This window comes from Misgurnus anguillicaudatus, chromosome 24, assembly GCF_027580225.2.
Source record: "Misgurnus anguillicaudatus chromosome 24, ASM2758022v2, whole genome shotgun sequence".
Lineage (NCBI taxonomy): Eukaryota > Metazoa > Chordata > Actinopteri > Cypriniformes > Cobitidae > Misgurnus > Misgurnus anguillicaudatus.
The window spans coordinates 40824995-40839901 of record NC_073360.2 but is presented as its reverse complement, the minus strand read 5'-3'; the positions used below and the strand labels follow the sequence as shown (position 1 = coordinate 40839901).

The 14907-nt window shown below is 35.8% G+C and overlaps 1 protein-coding gene across 1 annotated transcript; it reads left to right on the top strand.

The window, feature by feature from the left end:
* Window positions 1–787: 787 nt before the first annotated feature.
* Window positions 788–14699, top strand: LOC141361712 (protein NLRC3-like). The gene is made up of 7 exons (XM_073863403.1): window positions 788–994; window positions 9249–9383; window positions 10618–10734; window positions 10840–10960; window positions 11945–12048; window positions 12154–12261; window positions 12604–14699. The coding sequence occupies exons 2-7, from the start codon at window positions 9334–9336 to the stop codon at window positions 14381–14383; spliced, it is 2280 nt and encodes a 759-aa protein (XP_073719504.1). The 5' UTR covers window positions 788–994; window positions 9249–9333; the 3' UTR covers window positions 14384–14699.
* The last annotated feature ends 208 nt before the right edge of the window (window positions 14700–14907 follow it).

Below are 14907 nucleotides of genomic sequence, written 5' to 3'. Positions count from 1 at the left end.
GTGTTTTTTTTTTAAAGATATTTTTAGTTCCTGTGAACATGTTAGCTGTAAAGGGTGACTGACTTTGACCTAAATGGTTTGTAATAAGAAAGATTTGTGATTATAATTTTATGACTACCATCAGACAACAACAGACTCATAAAAAACACCAATGGGTTTAAATTCCAGTCTTGATGTGCTAAAAGAGAAAAATATACTTTCACATTAAGCTGAAATGTTATTGCCTGTATGTTAAACCTCAGAGCTGCTGAGATAGATTATGAGTATGAGACAAATTACTGTTCATAACTCTCTTGGGGAGGGCAGGGCACCCTTAAAAAAGGTCCCTTTCTCTTTTAGGTACAAATGTGTACTTTTTGAAAGTGTAATGCCCCAGGGACTTGTACCTGTATGGATTCTTTGCCCAGTAGTTATTTGTATATATATATATATATATATATATATATATATATATATATATATATATATATATATATATATATATATATATATATATATATATATATATACATACATGTTAACAAGGCACGCAGCTGACCGTACTAATCTTCCTATATTAGTGGATTTTATTTGGGTAAATAAAAATACTACCTACAAATATTGGTGTGATATATTAATATTGTAAATCCATGCATTTATTAATTATTAATTAAGAAAAATCATAGCTCTTTGCCTCTAACTTAATGTATTTTAATGACTAGGCTATATGAGCTTATATAAGTCTCCATATCACGTGACGGCCTTTTGGACTTTTGCTTTTATATCCCTTATATTACTTTTAAATTCCTGCCCCTATTTCTCTGATTCAATGCACATATTCCTGTTGGACGTGTATTTTGCTCCTTTTCTTTATCTTTCACCATTTTACAAACGGGACAAACACACTTCTTCAAAACAGAAATCTTGAGTATTAAAGTGTCTAACTATAATATTTAAAGTCGGTTAAGTAGGCTAAACTTATGTTCACTTTGTCTGGAGTATCATTTTGACTGAGGTAAGTGTTTTGCGTCATATAAACACTAAGTTTGCTATTTTAATCGATGTATATTTCTGTTAAAATAATATTTAAATGTATTTATACTAGGGCTGTCAAAATTAACGTGTTATAATAACGCATTAACGTAAATTAATTTTAATTTATTAATTGCGATTAACGCAACGTTCTGTTTGACCCTTACCTTGCCCGCTGTTGGATCAACTGATACGCAGCCTTGGACAGTAAAAAGTCTTTAAACGTCTAAAATGATCTTATTTGTACATTTTCTGGTGTACCGTCCTAAATGATTAATACAAAATATGCGTTTCCATCACTTGTGCGTCTGACATTTATTTTCAGTTTTAAAACATACTGGAAATAAAAATAAAGTGCAGGACTTGCTTGATGTTAAAAGAGTTATTAAGAAAGATAGTTTGGTAGATTGATGCTAAAGGAGTTGTTAAAGGCAAAGGGCACAATCTTTGAAAAACGCTTTGTAAAGGGAGTCGGGCCGACTACCAAAACACACTTAGCAGCAGTAAAGGGCGTGTCTACAAACCAACATCGTTGCCTGGGTTGCGTAAGTGTGGGGTGGGTCTATCAAAAAAAGGTCCAGATTCTATTGGGGTATGGGCGTTTAAAGTTGATTTCAAATGTCAACATTGGCTTTCAAACATTGTGCACTCGTCTCCGCCTTTAATACATTTTGACAGATCTGCGTTTCACAGAAAAATAATAACACCTTGGAACATTTCTTAACCAATCAAAATAAATTCAACAGCCAGTGGTATAAAAACAAGTAAAGTATTTGAAGCTCATTAACTAAAAGGATTTTGTCATAAGCAGCACAGAGATGCACAGGTTCAGATTTTGTGCTGATTTACAGTTAAATTTTTTTTAAGAAAGGGATAATGTAGATAAACGTTAGGCAACAAGTTGTTTCACGATAACAACCTGCTGACTGTATCCTGCCTATAACATGGCTATTTACCTCATAAGTATGGTGAGGAACAATAAATATTGATCTGAAATATTTTATTTGTTAATTTCTAACGAATGCAGACCTTCCGTAAGGAAAACATGTTTACTTTCGGTTTTAAGTGATAAGACAAGATCGTTCAAATGTTACTAAGCCACTTAGGTTTATATAATACAATGTAGCATATGTCATATATTTATTAAAATACATATTTAGGGTTTCGAGCACGAAGTGCTGAAAACCTATTGTATTTGTCTGTTTTATTAGGGGTTCAAGCCCGTAGGGCTGAAACCCTATTGTATTTGTATGGATTTTTATTATTATTCTAGTTATTATTTTTCTTCTGCCGTAGAACGGATCGTGCAGACCAAACCGTAAGGCCTAGAGACTTGAGACTTGGCCAAATGGTAGGACCCAATTTGGGGAGAGGTTGATAGAGTATCAACCCGATTGGCCTATAGGTGGCGCTATAGCGATAACCAACGCGTTGATGCTCATAACTCCCACAAATCTTGTCCAAATTTCAAGTGGCTTATATCACCGGAATCCTTGCGTCAAGACGAACAAAACGTATATCTCCGATTTCATTTCCGTTATGAAAATTTTTTCGCTATTTTCGATTTTGTCGAAAAAAATAAAAACGAACTAGTCCTAGGTTTTTTGTCTGATCGGAACCGTTCCAGTGCTGTAATATTCCTTGGAGTGTGAATATCAAAAGTTATCAAAAAAAAGTTGGACTTTCGACTCACGGTCGACATGCCACGCCCAAACGCCCCGAATGGGCGGAGCCTCTTGGACTTAAATGGCTATAACTTGGGATGGGAGAGAGGTTTTGAAACCAAATTTGGTACATTTATACACGGGACCATTCTGGGGTCACCTGCAAAAAATTGCGCCTCTTGACCACTAGTTGGCGCTATAACACCACCTCAACTTTGAAGGTCTGTAACTACAGAAATATGGGAACGATCAACTTGACATTTGGCACCGGTGCTCCTGTTCGAGGGTACTATCTATCTGTAAAAGGAATTTTGCGTAGCTCAAAAAACATGGCCGCCATCGGCCAATCAAGAAAAAGCAGCTATTAGACAGGGTTAACGGAGGCTGATCCAAACGAAACGTGGTGGGCCTGTTTGTCTCTTGGCCATGAAGGTCTGTGCAGAGTAAGAAAAAATTCGGCCTCCGGGAGGCGCTATCACGTTTTTTCAGTGTTTAAGTGATTGTGTATTATGCAGTGTTTCAGATATCAACAAGATCTTTATATCATTTAATAGAGGTACTTACAATGAACAACTTTCCCTCAAGAAGCACTTGTCTCAGTCGAATCGTTTGATAGATATTCATCATTTTCTTTTAAACCTACTTTTGCGAACTAGTCCTAGGTTTTTTGACCAATCTGAACCAATCCAGTGCTGGAATATTCCTTAGACCCTGATTATCAATAATTATCAAAAAAAAGTTGAACTTTGAACTCGTGGTCGCAACACCACGGTCAAAAGTACGAAGAGGCGGTGCCACAAATACTTAAATGGCTATCATTTATGATAGGAATGAGATATCAACACGAAATTTGGTACACATATGTATAGTCCTAGGCCGAGGTAACATGCAAAAAATTTCAGAGATTGTCCACCAGGTGGCGCTATAACCAAAGAACAAAGAACGATGACTATAGCATATGTATACAACACATAAATATTTGTCTGACCTACTTGTTATTTTGCACATAACATCTGCTTTCAGATTCTTATAAGGCTCTATTAGGATAATTACATATCTTAGAAAACATGCCGACCAACAGCCAGCCAGCATTAAGCATGTACGAGTCCAGCGTAATGGTCTGCGATTACAACTAAACTGATGGGCCTGTTTGTATTATGTTCTCAAGTGTCTGTGAGGATTTTTGGCTCATCATTCCGGAAATATTTGCATCTAGAACAACGGGTGTTACGTTAACTGTCCCCTAGATCAGTGGTTCTCAAAACTATTCCTGGATGCCCACTGCTCTGCACATATACAAAAGTCTTCTATTTTAAACAAATCCACTTTAATCATCAGTAGAGATTTGTATGAACTGAACTGATTGTGTCAGATGAGAGAATCATACAAAATGTGCCGAGCATTGGGTCTCGAGAAACCACTGCGGTTCACTGAGTTGAAAGTACTGCTCTAGATGTTTATGTTTATATGAAAAGCAATTTTGTGAATTTGCTGTACTATCTGGGCAAATATCAATATGAAACATAAAATAATTGTTTGCCGTTGTATTCCAAGATTTGATGTGATGTCACATAGTGATGTGGGCACCATTTGTAACCTGTATTCGTTATTTAATTTGTAGCTGCTGTTATGTTCCTTTTGTCCATGGGTTTGCATCTGCATGAAAATTATTATAAGATTCAATGATTTGCAGTCATTTGCCTCATTAAAACTAAAAGACTTGAGGTAATCAATTCAAGCATTTTGAAATGTGGCATTTTCAAAATGGGCCAGACTAAGTATATCTAACTAATTAACTAGTAATCTGAAGCTTATGACAAAAAAATTAATAGTTTTATTAAGATCAGACAATATATGTCTTTCCAAGACTAGGGCTGGTTGATTAAACATACAGTAGCCATTAAGTTAAGACTGTGTTTTTTAGGACTAGTCTGAAGAACTAGTAGTTAGTTAGGGCTAATCAGTCTTACTATTTGGAATTAAATATAATTTAAATAATTTAAATATTTTTTCACATGATACTTAAAGCAGTTATGTTCAATCATGAAGACAAAAATGTATGACTAACTTTTAAGACTAGTCTTAGAGATTAATGTTACTGACCATTGCTTTAAATGTAGTTACAGACAAAAAATTAGGTTTATGTTTTAGTTGTCTTACTTGAAAATAGCTTACACTGGCCTTTCTTTAAATATATCAGGGCCATAGTTTTGTCTTAAGATGTACACCAGTAATGTTTTTTAAAAGGTTTGTTTGTAAAAAGTACCTAAATGTTTTTACATAACTAATGGCTAGTCATGCATCAATTTAAACATTTGGGAAACAACCCAATAAAATTATAAATTCTTCAAATCCTAAAGGTATGAAAAAGATTGCTGTAAATATGTGGATTCTTAAAGAACAGGCCAACATTAGAAATAATAACTAATAATCATACATAAAGAGAATATATATTTGGTTATCAGTAGCTTTAGTATTCTAATCTATTTTCCATGACATGTCATGATGTGTCTTATAAAGTTTTTAATAATTGTTTATAGAATTATTGCAATGAAATTGTAATGTTATGATACAATTGGTTGTTTTAAATGTAAATGATTATCTGAAAACTTACTCTAGCACAGCACATGTGTGAACACAAATAAGTGCCTAATAGCAAATCTGACTGACATTTGCTTAATGACATCATATTTGTTATTAACTCCATTTGATATTAACAACACATCCGGATCAATTATGTATGGGCATAGCCAGTGGTTAAATATAAAAATATGCAGAGGTTTAGTGCTATTTTTAGGCCTACTATAATATGACAGAGGCTGTCATCTGAAAAACTTGTACGTTTGCACATAATATCTATGTCAAAGAATATATGTTCTATAAGAACAATTACTTTTGTTAAAAAATAGTCTAATACATTTAAACAAGCAAACATTTAGTAAGACCTACAGAATAGATCTCTATGAACTAAAATGACTGTTTCAGATGAGAGAAACATACAAAATGTGCAGAGCATGTTTGTGTATATGTTCCTTTTGTCCATAAAAATATATACGGTTTAATAACTTGCATACCTCACTTTATTTACCTAATTAAAACAGAAAGCCTTCATGGTACTCGATTAAAGGACATGAACATGAATCTGCTAAATGAAAGGATATTTGTTATTGACACGATTTAATAACACAATCCACCATTCAGATAACGTATCAGGTTGTTTTATTAAATTGTTTCAGTTCTTACACTCAACAACATTTAAGCCAGTGCAGTACAATTTTCTCTACACTGTATAAATTAATTTATATATATTTATATATATCAAATACAAAAACAACTTTGCAAAAGTATAGCTATCACACAGTCATTTTGAAAATGGCCCTGACGAACGCCCCCTAAAGTTTATGACAAAGCATACAATGTATTATTGAGATCAGGCAATATACTCAAATTCCTTATTGTGGTTTTTAGGTGCAATTTTCCGTTATGTCCACTAGATGGCAGAAGAGGATCAATCACTGGCTGACATTTGAACTCACAGAAAACACAGAAGATGATTACTCTTTAACTAATTCTACTATTAATAGAAATCTGTTCACATTTAAAGGTGCAGTGTGTAATTTTTAGAAGGATCTCTTGACAGAAATGCAAAATGATATACAAAACTATATTATCAGGGGTGTATAAAGACCTTTCATAATGAACCGGTATGCGTTTATTACCTTAGAACGAGACCTTTTTATCTACATACACCAAGGTCCCCTTAGATGGAAGTCAACATTTTCTGGCGCCATTTTTCTACAGAAGCCCCTAACGGACAAATTTTTTACTAAGTTGTCTCTGACGATGACATGTTTGTCTGGTCGCGGCTACCGTAGCTTCTCTATGTGTTTCAAAAGCGAGGGGTGAGTAGTGGACTAAGCCATTGGTTGCAATTTGTGACCTCACCACTAGATGCCACTAAAATGTACACACTGCACCTTTAACTTCATGATTTTACTGTTATAATATTAAAATCAAATTTAGTGAAAAACTACCACTTCAATTGTTCTGAGTTGTCAGTTTTATCACTCATGTCACTTTATGATAGCTGTGAAACGTGAACATAATTTTGGAGGCACTTTCACGACATTTGCAGTAAGAATTATATTTTTATGTTTTTTATTAAAAAAATCTACATACAAAATGAGTCTGTAACCATGTCAATATTAAGTCTTGTTCTTTAACAGTCTTGTTTCTCCTTTCTCAGGTAAACGTGTATGTGTATAATATACAATGCAGAATATCTATATGGCAATGTCCTTAAACGTCTTGTGATCCCAAATAGCTTGAACCCCGCTAATCGCTGCTCGCAGCTATATTTATTATTATTTTTCCACGGTAAAACGCGTTGCCCAGCCCAAACCGTAAGTCGTAGAAACTTGCCACTTGGTCAACTGGTTGTATATTAGCAGGCTACTCAGATGCAGTGAATCAGCCAAATCGGCCCATAGGTGGCGCTATAGCAATGCCCGACGCGTTGGGCCTCATAACTCCTAAACCGGACATCAGACACTCAAGTGTTTGGTATCATTGTAATCCCTGGCTTCAAACTTAAAAAATGTATATCTCCGATTTCATTTCCGTCATTAAAAATTTTCCGCTATTTTCGATTTTGTCGAAAAAAATAAAAACGAACTAGTCCTAGGTTTTTCGCTCGATTGGAATCGTTCCAGTGCTAAAATGTTCCTTGGAGTTCGAATATCAATAATTATTAAAAAAAAGTTGAACTTTTGACTCTCGGTCGACATGCCACGCCCAAACGTCTGAAGTGTGCGCAGCCAATTGGACTTTTTTGGCTATAACTGGGGACAGAAATGAAGTATCAACAAGATACTTGGTACTTGTGATGAGAGTCAGGGCCTGAGGTTGCGTGCCTCGTTTCGTCACAGCGCCACCTAGTGGTCAGACGAATAATTTAAACGCTTATAACTTAGGCTGAGTTTGACATATTTTCATGGGACTTTTTTACTAAGAGTTTTGAATTGTTGCCGAGTCCAACGATACCAAACATGCCAGGTTTCGCCTTACGGTTAGCCCTGCACAGCAAAACAGCGCTTTAAAAACATGCGCAAATAACTTCGCGAGGGTTATTCCAATCGACTCGAAACAACCATAGGAAGAAATTAACTTTACCTTCTGAACAAAAAGTTCTATTGGTGTTATGTTAAAATTTCCATGAGAAATGGCCGAAGATTGCAAAAAACGAAAAATTACATTCATTTTTTGTGTTTTTTAGATATAAATGCTTATAACTCTGCAACAAAATGACATTTTTTCACCAAATTTGATACGCTGATGTCTGAGCAGAGTCTGAGGCAATACAAAAAAAATGGTATGCCTGCACCACTAGTTATCCTCATAATTGAACAAAACCTTTGATATTGAGTAAGCCCAATGGTCATACAACTGTTTCTTTACTAAACTAAAGTGAATAGCCGTGATTCTAGCTACAAGTAACACAGTCATGACCTGAGGTTAAATGCACGAGTCTGTCATAGCGCCACCTAATGGTTATTTGGTTTTTTCACTTAAAAATACTGCAAAATTACATCTAAAATCATGAGTCATCATGGATTATGTCTTTCATGGCTTTGAGTATAATCATTGGTGGATTGCAATTCACTCCCTAGCAACCAATGAGAATACCCTAGCAACCATTTAACAAGAGCTGTATCTCTGTATCAGAACATCGTAGAGACATGGGGTTCGGCTCTTTTGACTCATTAACACTATTTTAACATTTTGTGACCCAAGTTTTGCCACTGCAAGCACCACAAACATTTCCTTCAGTGTTCTGTTTGTCAATGTTCCGTGAGAAGAGAGGGAGACATTTCACTGAATGATAACACCATTTTTTGCTGACAACTTTGAACACGTGTGTCTGGTAGCTGCGAATGACTTCACATTAAGGACGTGACATGTTTGTCCTATAGGTGCACGTGTGTTTAAGCAAACATAGTCTGTATGAACCGTTTCTGACCACCTCTTTTGTTTTTGTGGATGCTGGATCAGCCTGGTCGACGATGTCTGACGTATTTGACGTGCTTTAATGCTCGAAACCCGGTAAATGCTGCTTGCAGCTTTAATTATATTTATTTTTGTTTAATATTAAACTTTACCTAAAGCAGCGTGTGTTAGTTTTGAACTGTTATCTGAATAGATCGAACCTTGGAATGTTGTGGCTGGCCAATCAGAATCAGGCATTTTAGAATACCGTGTAATCATCAATAATAATAATAATTATTATTATAACAATAATATGTAAGTAATAATTGACGACGGGCCATTGAATTATAAGAAAATAATGCACACCAAGGTGGTAATGCGGCACGACGCGAAGCGGAGTCAATTATTCCGCTTATACCGTGGTTACCACAAACATTGTTCTGGTGCTTCTTTTTAAGACATTTGAAAAATTAGGTGTGCGGTTTACAGAAAAATAATCAACACCCATAGAACATTTCTCAGCCAATCAGAATGCAGCATTCAACAAACCCGTGGTATAATAAATAATAATGATAATGTTTTAATCAGTTATCAGATTCATCAGGTCCATTCAGAGTCTGTGGAGGTGATCAGATTCATCAGATCAGACTGATGTGATGTGACTGAATGATTCATGGATGATTCACAAACATTCAGAGATGGAGATGATTCTCCAGGAGTCAGGTATTTTTAATTCAAGTGACATTTTTACATTTACATTATTTTTAAAGCAACACTATGTAGTTTCCATGTAAAAATGACTTACAGCTCCCCCATGTGGTTGAAAAGCGCAACAGTACCTGGTACCAGACACTCTTCTGCAGGCAGGGGGAGGGGTGGAGCTGTGTTTCCTACCCTCCACCGCCACTTTCAGAGGGTGCTTGTAGCAGCTAGGAGGCTGCTCAGGTTGCAGCAACAGTACAATTTGTCCAGTTAAAAGTTGTTCTATCACTATAATAATTTTAGAGACATTATTTTAAGGTAAAAAAACTACATAGTGTTGCTTTAATGCACTACGTACCACCATCGCGTATAATAGCCTCTCTAATTAAACAGTCATGGATGAATTTGCATTAAGAAAACCAAATTCAATATAGTATGTTTTTTATGTGTTGCTAACGTAGTAACATTATCCTCAGCCTTTCCTAGCCTGACCTGGTTTCAACTAACACCCCCTATATGTATTAATTTAATGAGAAATAATCTACAAACGCATAAATGCACAAACTCATTTCATTCACATGCAGTGCTAATATACAATCTTATTTTTTAAACGTCTGAAGTCTTAAAACTTTCATGTTCATCATATTCAGTCTTTTCTGCTGCAGCTCTATAGAGCTGACAGTAACTTCCGGGGACTCTGGAGAGACTCCAGACTCCAAATCTCTTTCATTGGAGTCAACAGAGTTGATGCAACTCTATAACTCTGGTCCACCCTAATTGCCTCACTTTCAGCTAGTACATTTATCCCAGTTAAACATGGGGGAGTACTCTGGAATCACGCTAATATTACAAGCTCTTTATATATTAAATATTACAAGGTTTTTGAAAGGTACTCTCTGCAACAAATCAAATATTACTCACAGATAATAGACTCAGTAAGCAGATAATACTCAAGTTAAAGGTCATGATAAGCATTTTATGTATTTATATGAGTTAATCATTTATCCTGATTGACTGTTACAGGTGTCTTCTATGTGGGGACATTTGACAAATTCATTGCTATGAAACAAAAACATATATTTTATTACATGTGATGTACAGTAGAAACACTGATTATGGAGCAGTTTACAGTAGTTTGATAGATTTTTAGATTATTAACATAAAAATTATCCACTTTAGCTGAAGTTTTTCCATCTGTACAACCTTAATGTGGTTCATTTTAGCTAAATTCCTTACTTACCCCACTTACTTACAGATCAGATCAGAAGAGATCAGACTCACCTGAGATCAGCTGTGTCTCTATGAGGAGTGATGAGTCTATGAATAGACCAATAGTATTTAAGGGTGAAGACAAATCACCTGACAATCAGAGGTAAAATCACTGGTCTCCATGTTAAAAGATGTCATGCACCTAGTTTTTTTATTAAACATTATTGAGAACAACAGTTGACATTTACTGTATAATGTGTTGTTATAGATCAGTCCATCAGAAGAGATCAGACTCACCTGAGATCAGCTGTGTCTCCATGAGGAGTGATGAGTCTATGAATAGACCAATAGTATTTAAGGGTGGAGACAAATCACCTGACAATCAGAGGTAAAATCATTGGTCTCTATACAGTTTCCATGTTAAAGGTTGTCATGCACCTAGTTTTTTATTATACATTATTGAAGTAATATAGACATTTGTCTTTAAATTTCTTCATAATTCCTATGTAAAGCTATTTAAAAGGATAGTTCGGCCAAAAACGATATTAAACCCATTATTTACTCACCCCCAAGCTGTCCGGGTTGCGTGTGTCCACCGTTTTTCGGACGGACACATTTTCGGATATTTTAGAAAATATTTTAGATCTTTCAGTTGATTAAATGTAATATTACGGGGTCCAGCCATAGTCCACGACCTTCAAGTCCAAAAAAAGTGCGTCCTACCTTCCGGTAGCGCCGCCATCTTACGCTCATCCGCATTCAGGATGAGCGCTTACGGAGCGTACAGAGGTTTCTCTGCTGCTGCTCTGTCCCCCCGCCCTCCGAATATGTCATACGTCACTAAGAAAAGTGTGTACACTACACTAATACTCTCTCCTGAGTCTAAGATGGCGGCGCTACCGGAAGGTAGTTAATTACGTTAATAAAATTTTAAATATGGATATTTCTACAACACCACCTCACGGATTACCCACAGAAGACCTTTGTTTATCATCCTGGAGCCGTTTGGATTTAATTTGTGAAGGATGGACGCACTTTTTTTGGACTTGAAGGTCGTGGACTATGGCTGGACCCCGTAATATTACATTTAATCAACTGAAAGATCTAAATTATTTTCTAAAATATCCGAAAATGTGTGTGTCTGAAAAACGATGGACATATGCAACTTGGACAGCTTGGGGGTGAGTAAATCATGCGTTTAATATTGTTTTTGGCCGAACTATCCCTTTAAATGGCCATTTTATGAAATATGTGCTATTTGATTAAATTTGACTTGCCTAATGAAGGTGAAACTAATAAGCCCAAACACACTTGACAGGTGGAAAACCTCAGTTTTTAAACATCTACTGTGTTGTTATAGATCATTCCATCAGAAGAGATCAGACTCATCTGAGATCAGCTGTGCCTCCAGGAGGAGTGATGATTCTATGAAAAGACCAATAGTATTTAAGGGTGGAGACCCATTGCCTGATGAGAGGTACTATTGTTCTGTTATGATATGCTGATAAATACATCCTCAAAAATGGTCAACTAGTCCATTAATATCAGAATGTCTGACTGTGTCTGATTGTCTTCTGTTTAGGTCAATAATGTTGTCTGGATCAGACTCAACAGATCAGATCAGAGTGTCTGTGAGTGATCAGACTATAAATGTTCAACAGTCCAATGAAAGAGACTCTCATAGTTTCAGGTAAAATTAAAGTGTTTGAAATTTTTTATATTAATGGTTTTTAAAAAGAAATAAGCGGATATCATTTACAATATTAATACTCACATTTTATTTTTTTATCATAAACTGCATAAATTAAAATCTGCAGGTTTGCTGATCACAACTGTTAAAATGATTCATATATGTTAAATAGTTCAATCATATATAGTTAAGTCTCATTCAGTTGTTGATATATTAGTGACAGTATTAACACATGGATTTATTTGATTATGAATCTGTAAATGTATTTCTTTAATTTATGGTATAATCTGTTTACTGTCTGTCAACTTACCGTCCGCTTGTTGAATTTCAAATCCCATTCAGATCAAATCTGAGGAAGAAGTTTGAGTGTTTATGTGAGGTAACATCAAAGCAGGGAAACCCAACACTACTGAATGAGATCTACACAGAGCTCTACATCACAGAGAGTGAAAGTGGAGAGATCAGTAATGAACATGAGGTGAGACAGATTGAGACACAATCCAGAAGAACAACAACAGAGGAGACACCAATCAAATGTAATGACATCTTTAAACCTTTACCTGAACAATACAAACACACCAGAAGTGTGCTGACAAAGGGAGTCGCTGGCATTGGAAAAACAGTCTCTGTACAGAAGTTCATTCTAGACTGGACTGAAGAGAAAGAGAATCAAGACGTCCACCTCATATTTCCACTTCCTTTCAGAGAGATCAATTTGATGAAGGACAAAACACTCAGTCTTTTAGAACTTCTTTATCTTTTCTTCCCAGAGACTAAAGAAATTGAAATCTTCAGTGATAAATATAAAGTGTTGTTTATCTTTGATGGTTTGGATGAGTGTCGTCTGTTTCTGGATTTTCACAGCAGTGTGAGGTTGTGTGATGTAAATGAATCAACCTCAGTGGACGTGATTCTGACAAACCTCATCAAGGGGAATCTGTTTCCCTCTGCTCTCATCTGGATCACCTCCAGACCAGCAGCAGCTGATCTCATCCCCTCTGAGTGTGTTGATCGAGTCACAGAGATACGAGGCTTCAGTGATCCACAGAAGGAGGAATACATCAGGAAGAGAATCAGTGATGAGAGTCTGTCTGATCAAATCATCTCACACCTGAAGTCATCCAGGAGTCTCTATATCATGTGTCACATCCCAGTCTTCTGCTTGATTTCAGTCACTGTTCTAGAGAGAATATTGAGTGAAACAGAGAGAAGAGAGATCCCCAAGACTCTCACTCAAATGTACACACACTTCCTGATCATTCAGACAAACATCAAACATCAGAAGGACTATGAGAATAAAGATGAAGACATGATCTTCAAACTGGGGAAACTGGCTTTTGAGCAGCTTGTGAAAGGCAATGTGATCTTCTATGATGAAGACCTGAGAGAGTGTGGCATTGATGTAGCAGAAGCATCAGTGTACTCAGGATTGTGTACTCAGATCTTCAGAGAGGAGTTTGGTTGGTATCAGGGGAAAGTTTACTGCTTTGTTCATCTCAGAATCCAGGAACATCTAGCAGCTCTATATGCTCACGTCTCCTTCACAAACAACAACATTAATGTGTTTGATCAAAGTACTGAACCTGGTATACTTTTAAGTGTTTTGGACACGATAGAACACAAATCAGCAAAACAGGTTTCATTATCTGAGATACATCAGCGATTGGTAGATGAAGCTTTACAGAGTAAGAATGGACATCTGGATCTTTTCTTGCGTTTTCTTTTGGGTCTTTCACTGGAGTCCAATCAGATTCTCTTACAGGATCTACTGACACAGATGAGAAGATGTTCCTACAAGAAAAGGAAAATTGTTAAGTACATTAAAAAGAAAGTCAAGAAGAAGAATCTGTCTATAGAGAAATCAATCAATCTGCTTTACTGTCTGAATGAACTGGGTGATGATTCACTGCTGCAGGAGATTCGACGTTTGGTAAAATCTGCATCAGTAGGAAAGACCAAACTCTCCTCTTCACAGTGGTCAGCTTTAGTTTTTGTGTTGTTGACGTCTGAACAGCATTTGGATGAACTTAATCTAAATACATTTATTGGAGGTCAAAATACAGCAGATGAAGTTCTTGTGAGACTGCAGCCTGTAATTAAAGAAACTAAAAAAGTTCAGTAAGTAAAACAATGAAGTTTTTAAATATACACATGCAATAAATGTAATTTATTTTTATTATTTACTTTATTTTAGAAGAATCTTCAAAATTAGATATTTTCTTTAGTAGAGAGAGTTGATATCTATGATATCTAAGCAGTATATCTAATGTGTGAATTATAATCAGATAAGTAAAAAGATGTCAGATCACAGTTTGATGGTGTTGATCTAGTTTTGTTTTATCAAAGGATTTGTTTTGCTTGAAAGACTGTGTGAGTTCCTCTAAGTTACTGTGATGTCATTGCTAAAACAATGTTATTTTGTGTATTTAGTATAATACAATGTGTTTGCGTGGTTTATGGTTAAAAAAACACATTATTTTCCACATACCGTACATTTTTGTGGCTCCAGATATTCTGCCTTTCTCAAATTTATTGATTTTGTACAAAACTCATGGATTTGAAAACCGCTGTGTTCCTGATTTCCAGCTAATATGTACATTTTAACTGTCCTGAATACCTCTGATGTCAGCTGGAAATGTGACGCTC

Bases quoted from the DNA above. Each gene is read 5' to 3' on its own strand.
- LOC141361712 (XM_073863403.1), top strand. From the start codon at position 9,334: ATGGATGATTCACAAACATTCAGAGATGGAGATGATTCTCCAGGAGTC. The intron at 10,735-10,839 runs GTAAAATCACTG...GTGTTGTTATAG, and splicing joins AAATCACCTGACAATCAGAG to ATCAGTCCATCAGAAGAGAT. The intron at 10,961-11,944 runs TAAAATCATTGG...TCATTCCATCAG, and splicing joins AATCACCTGACAATCAGAGG to AAGAGATCAGACTCATCTGA.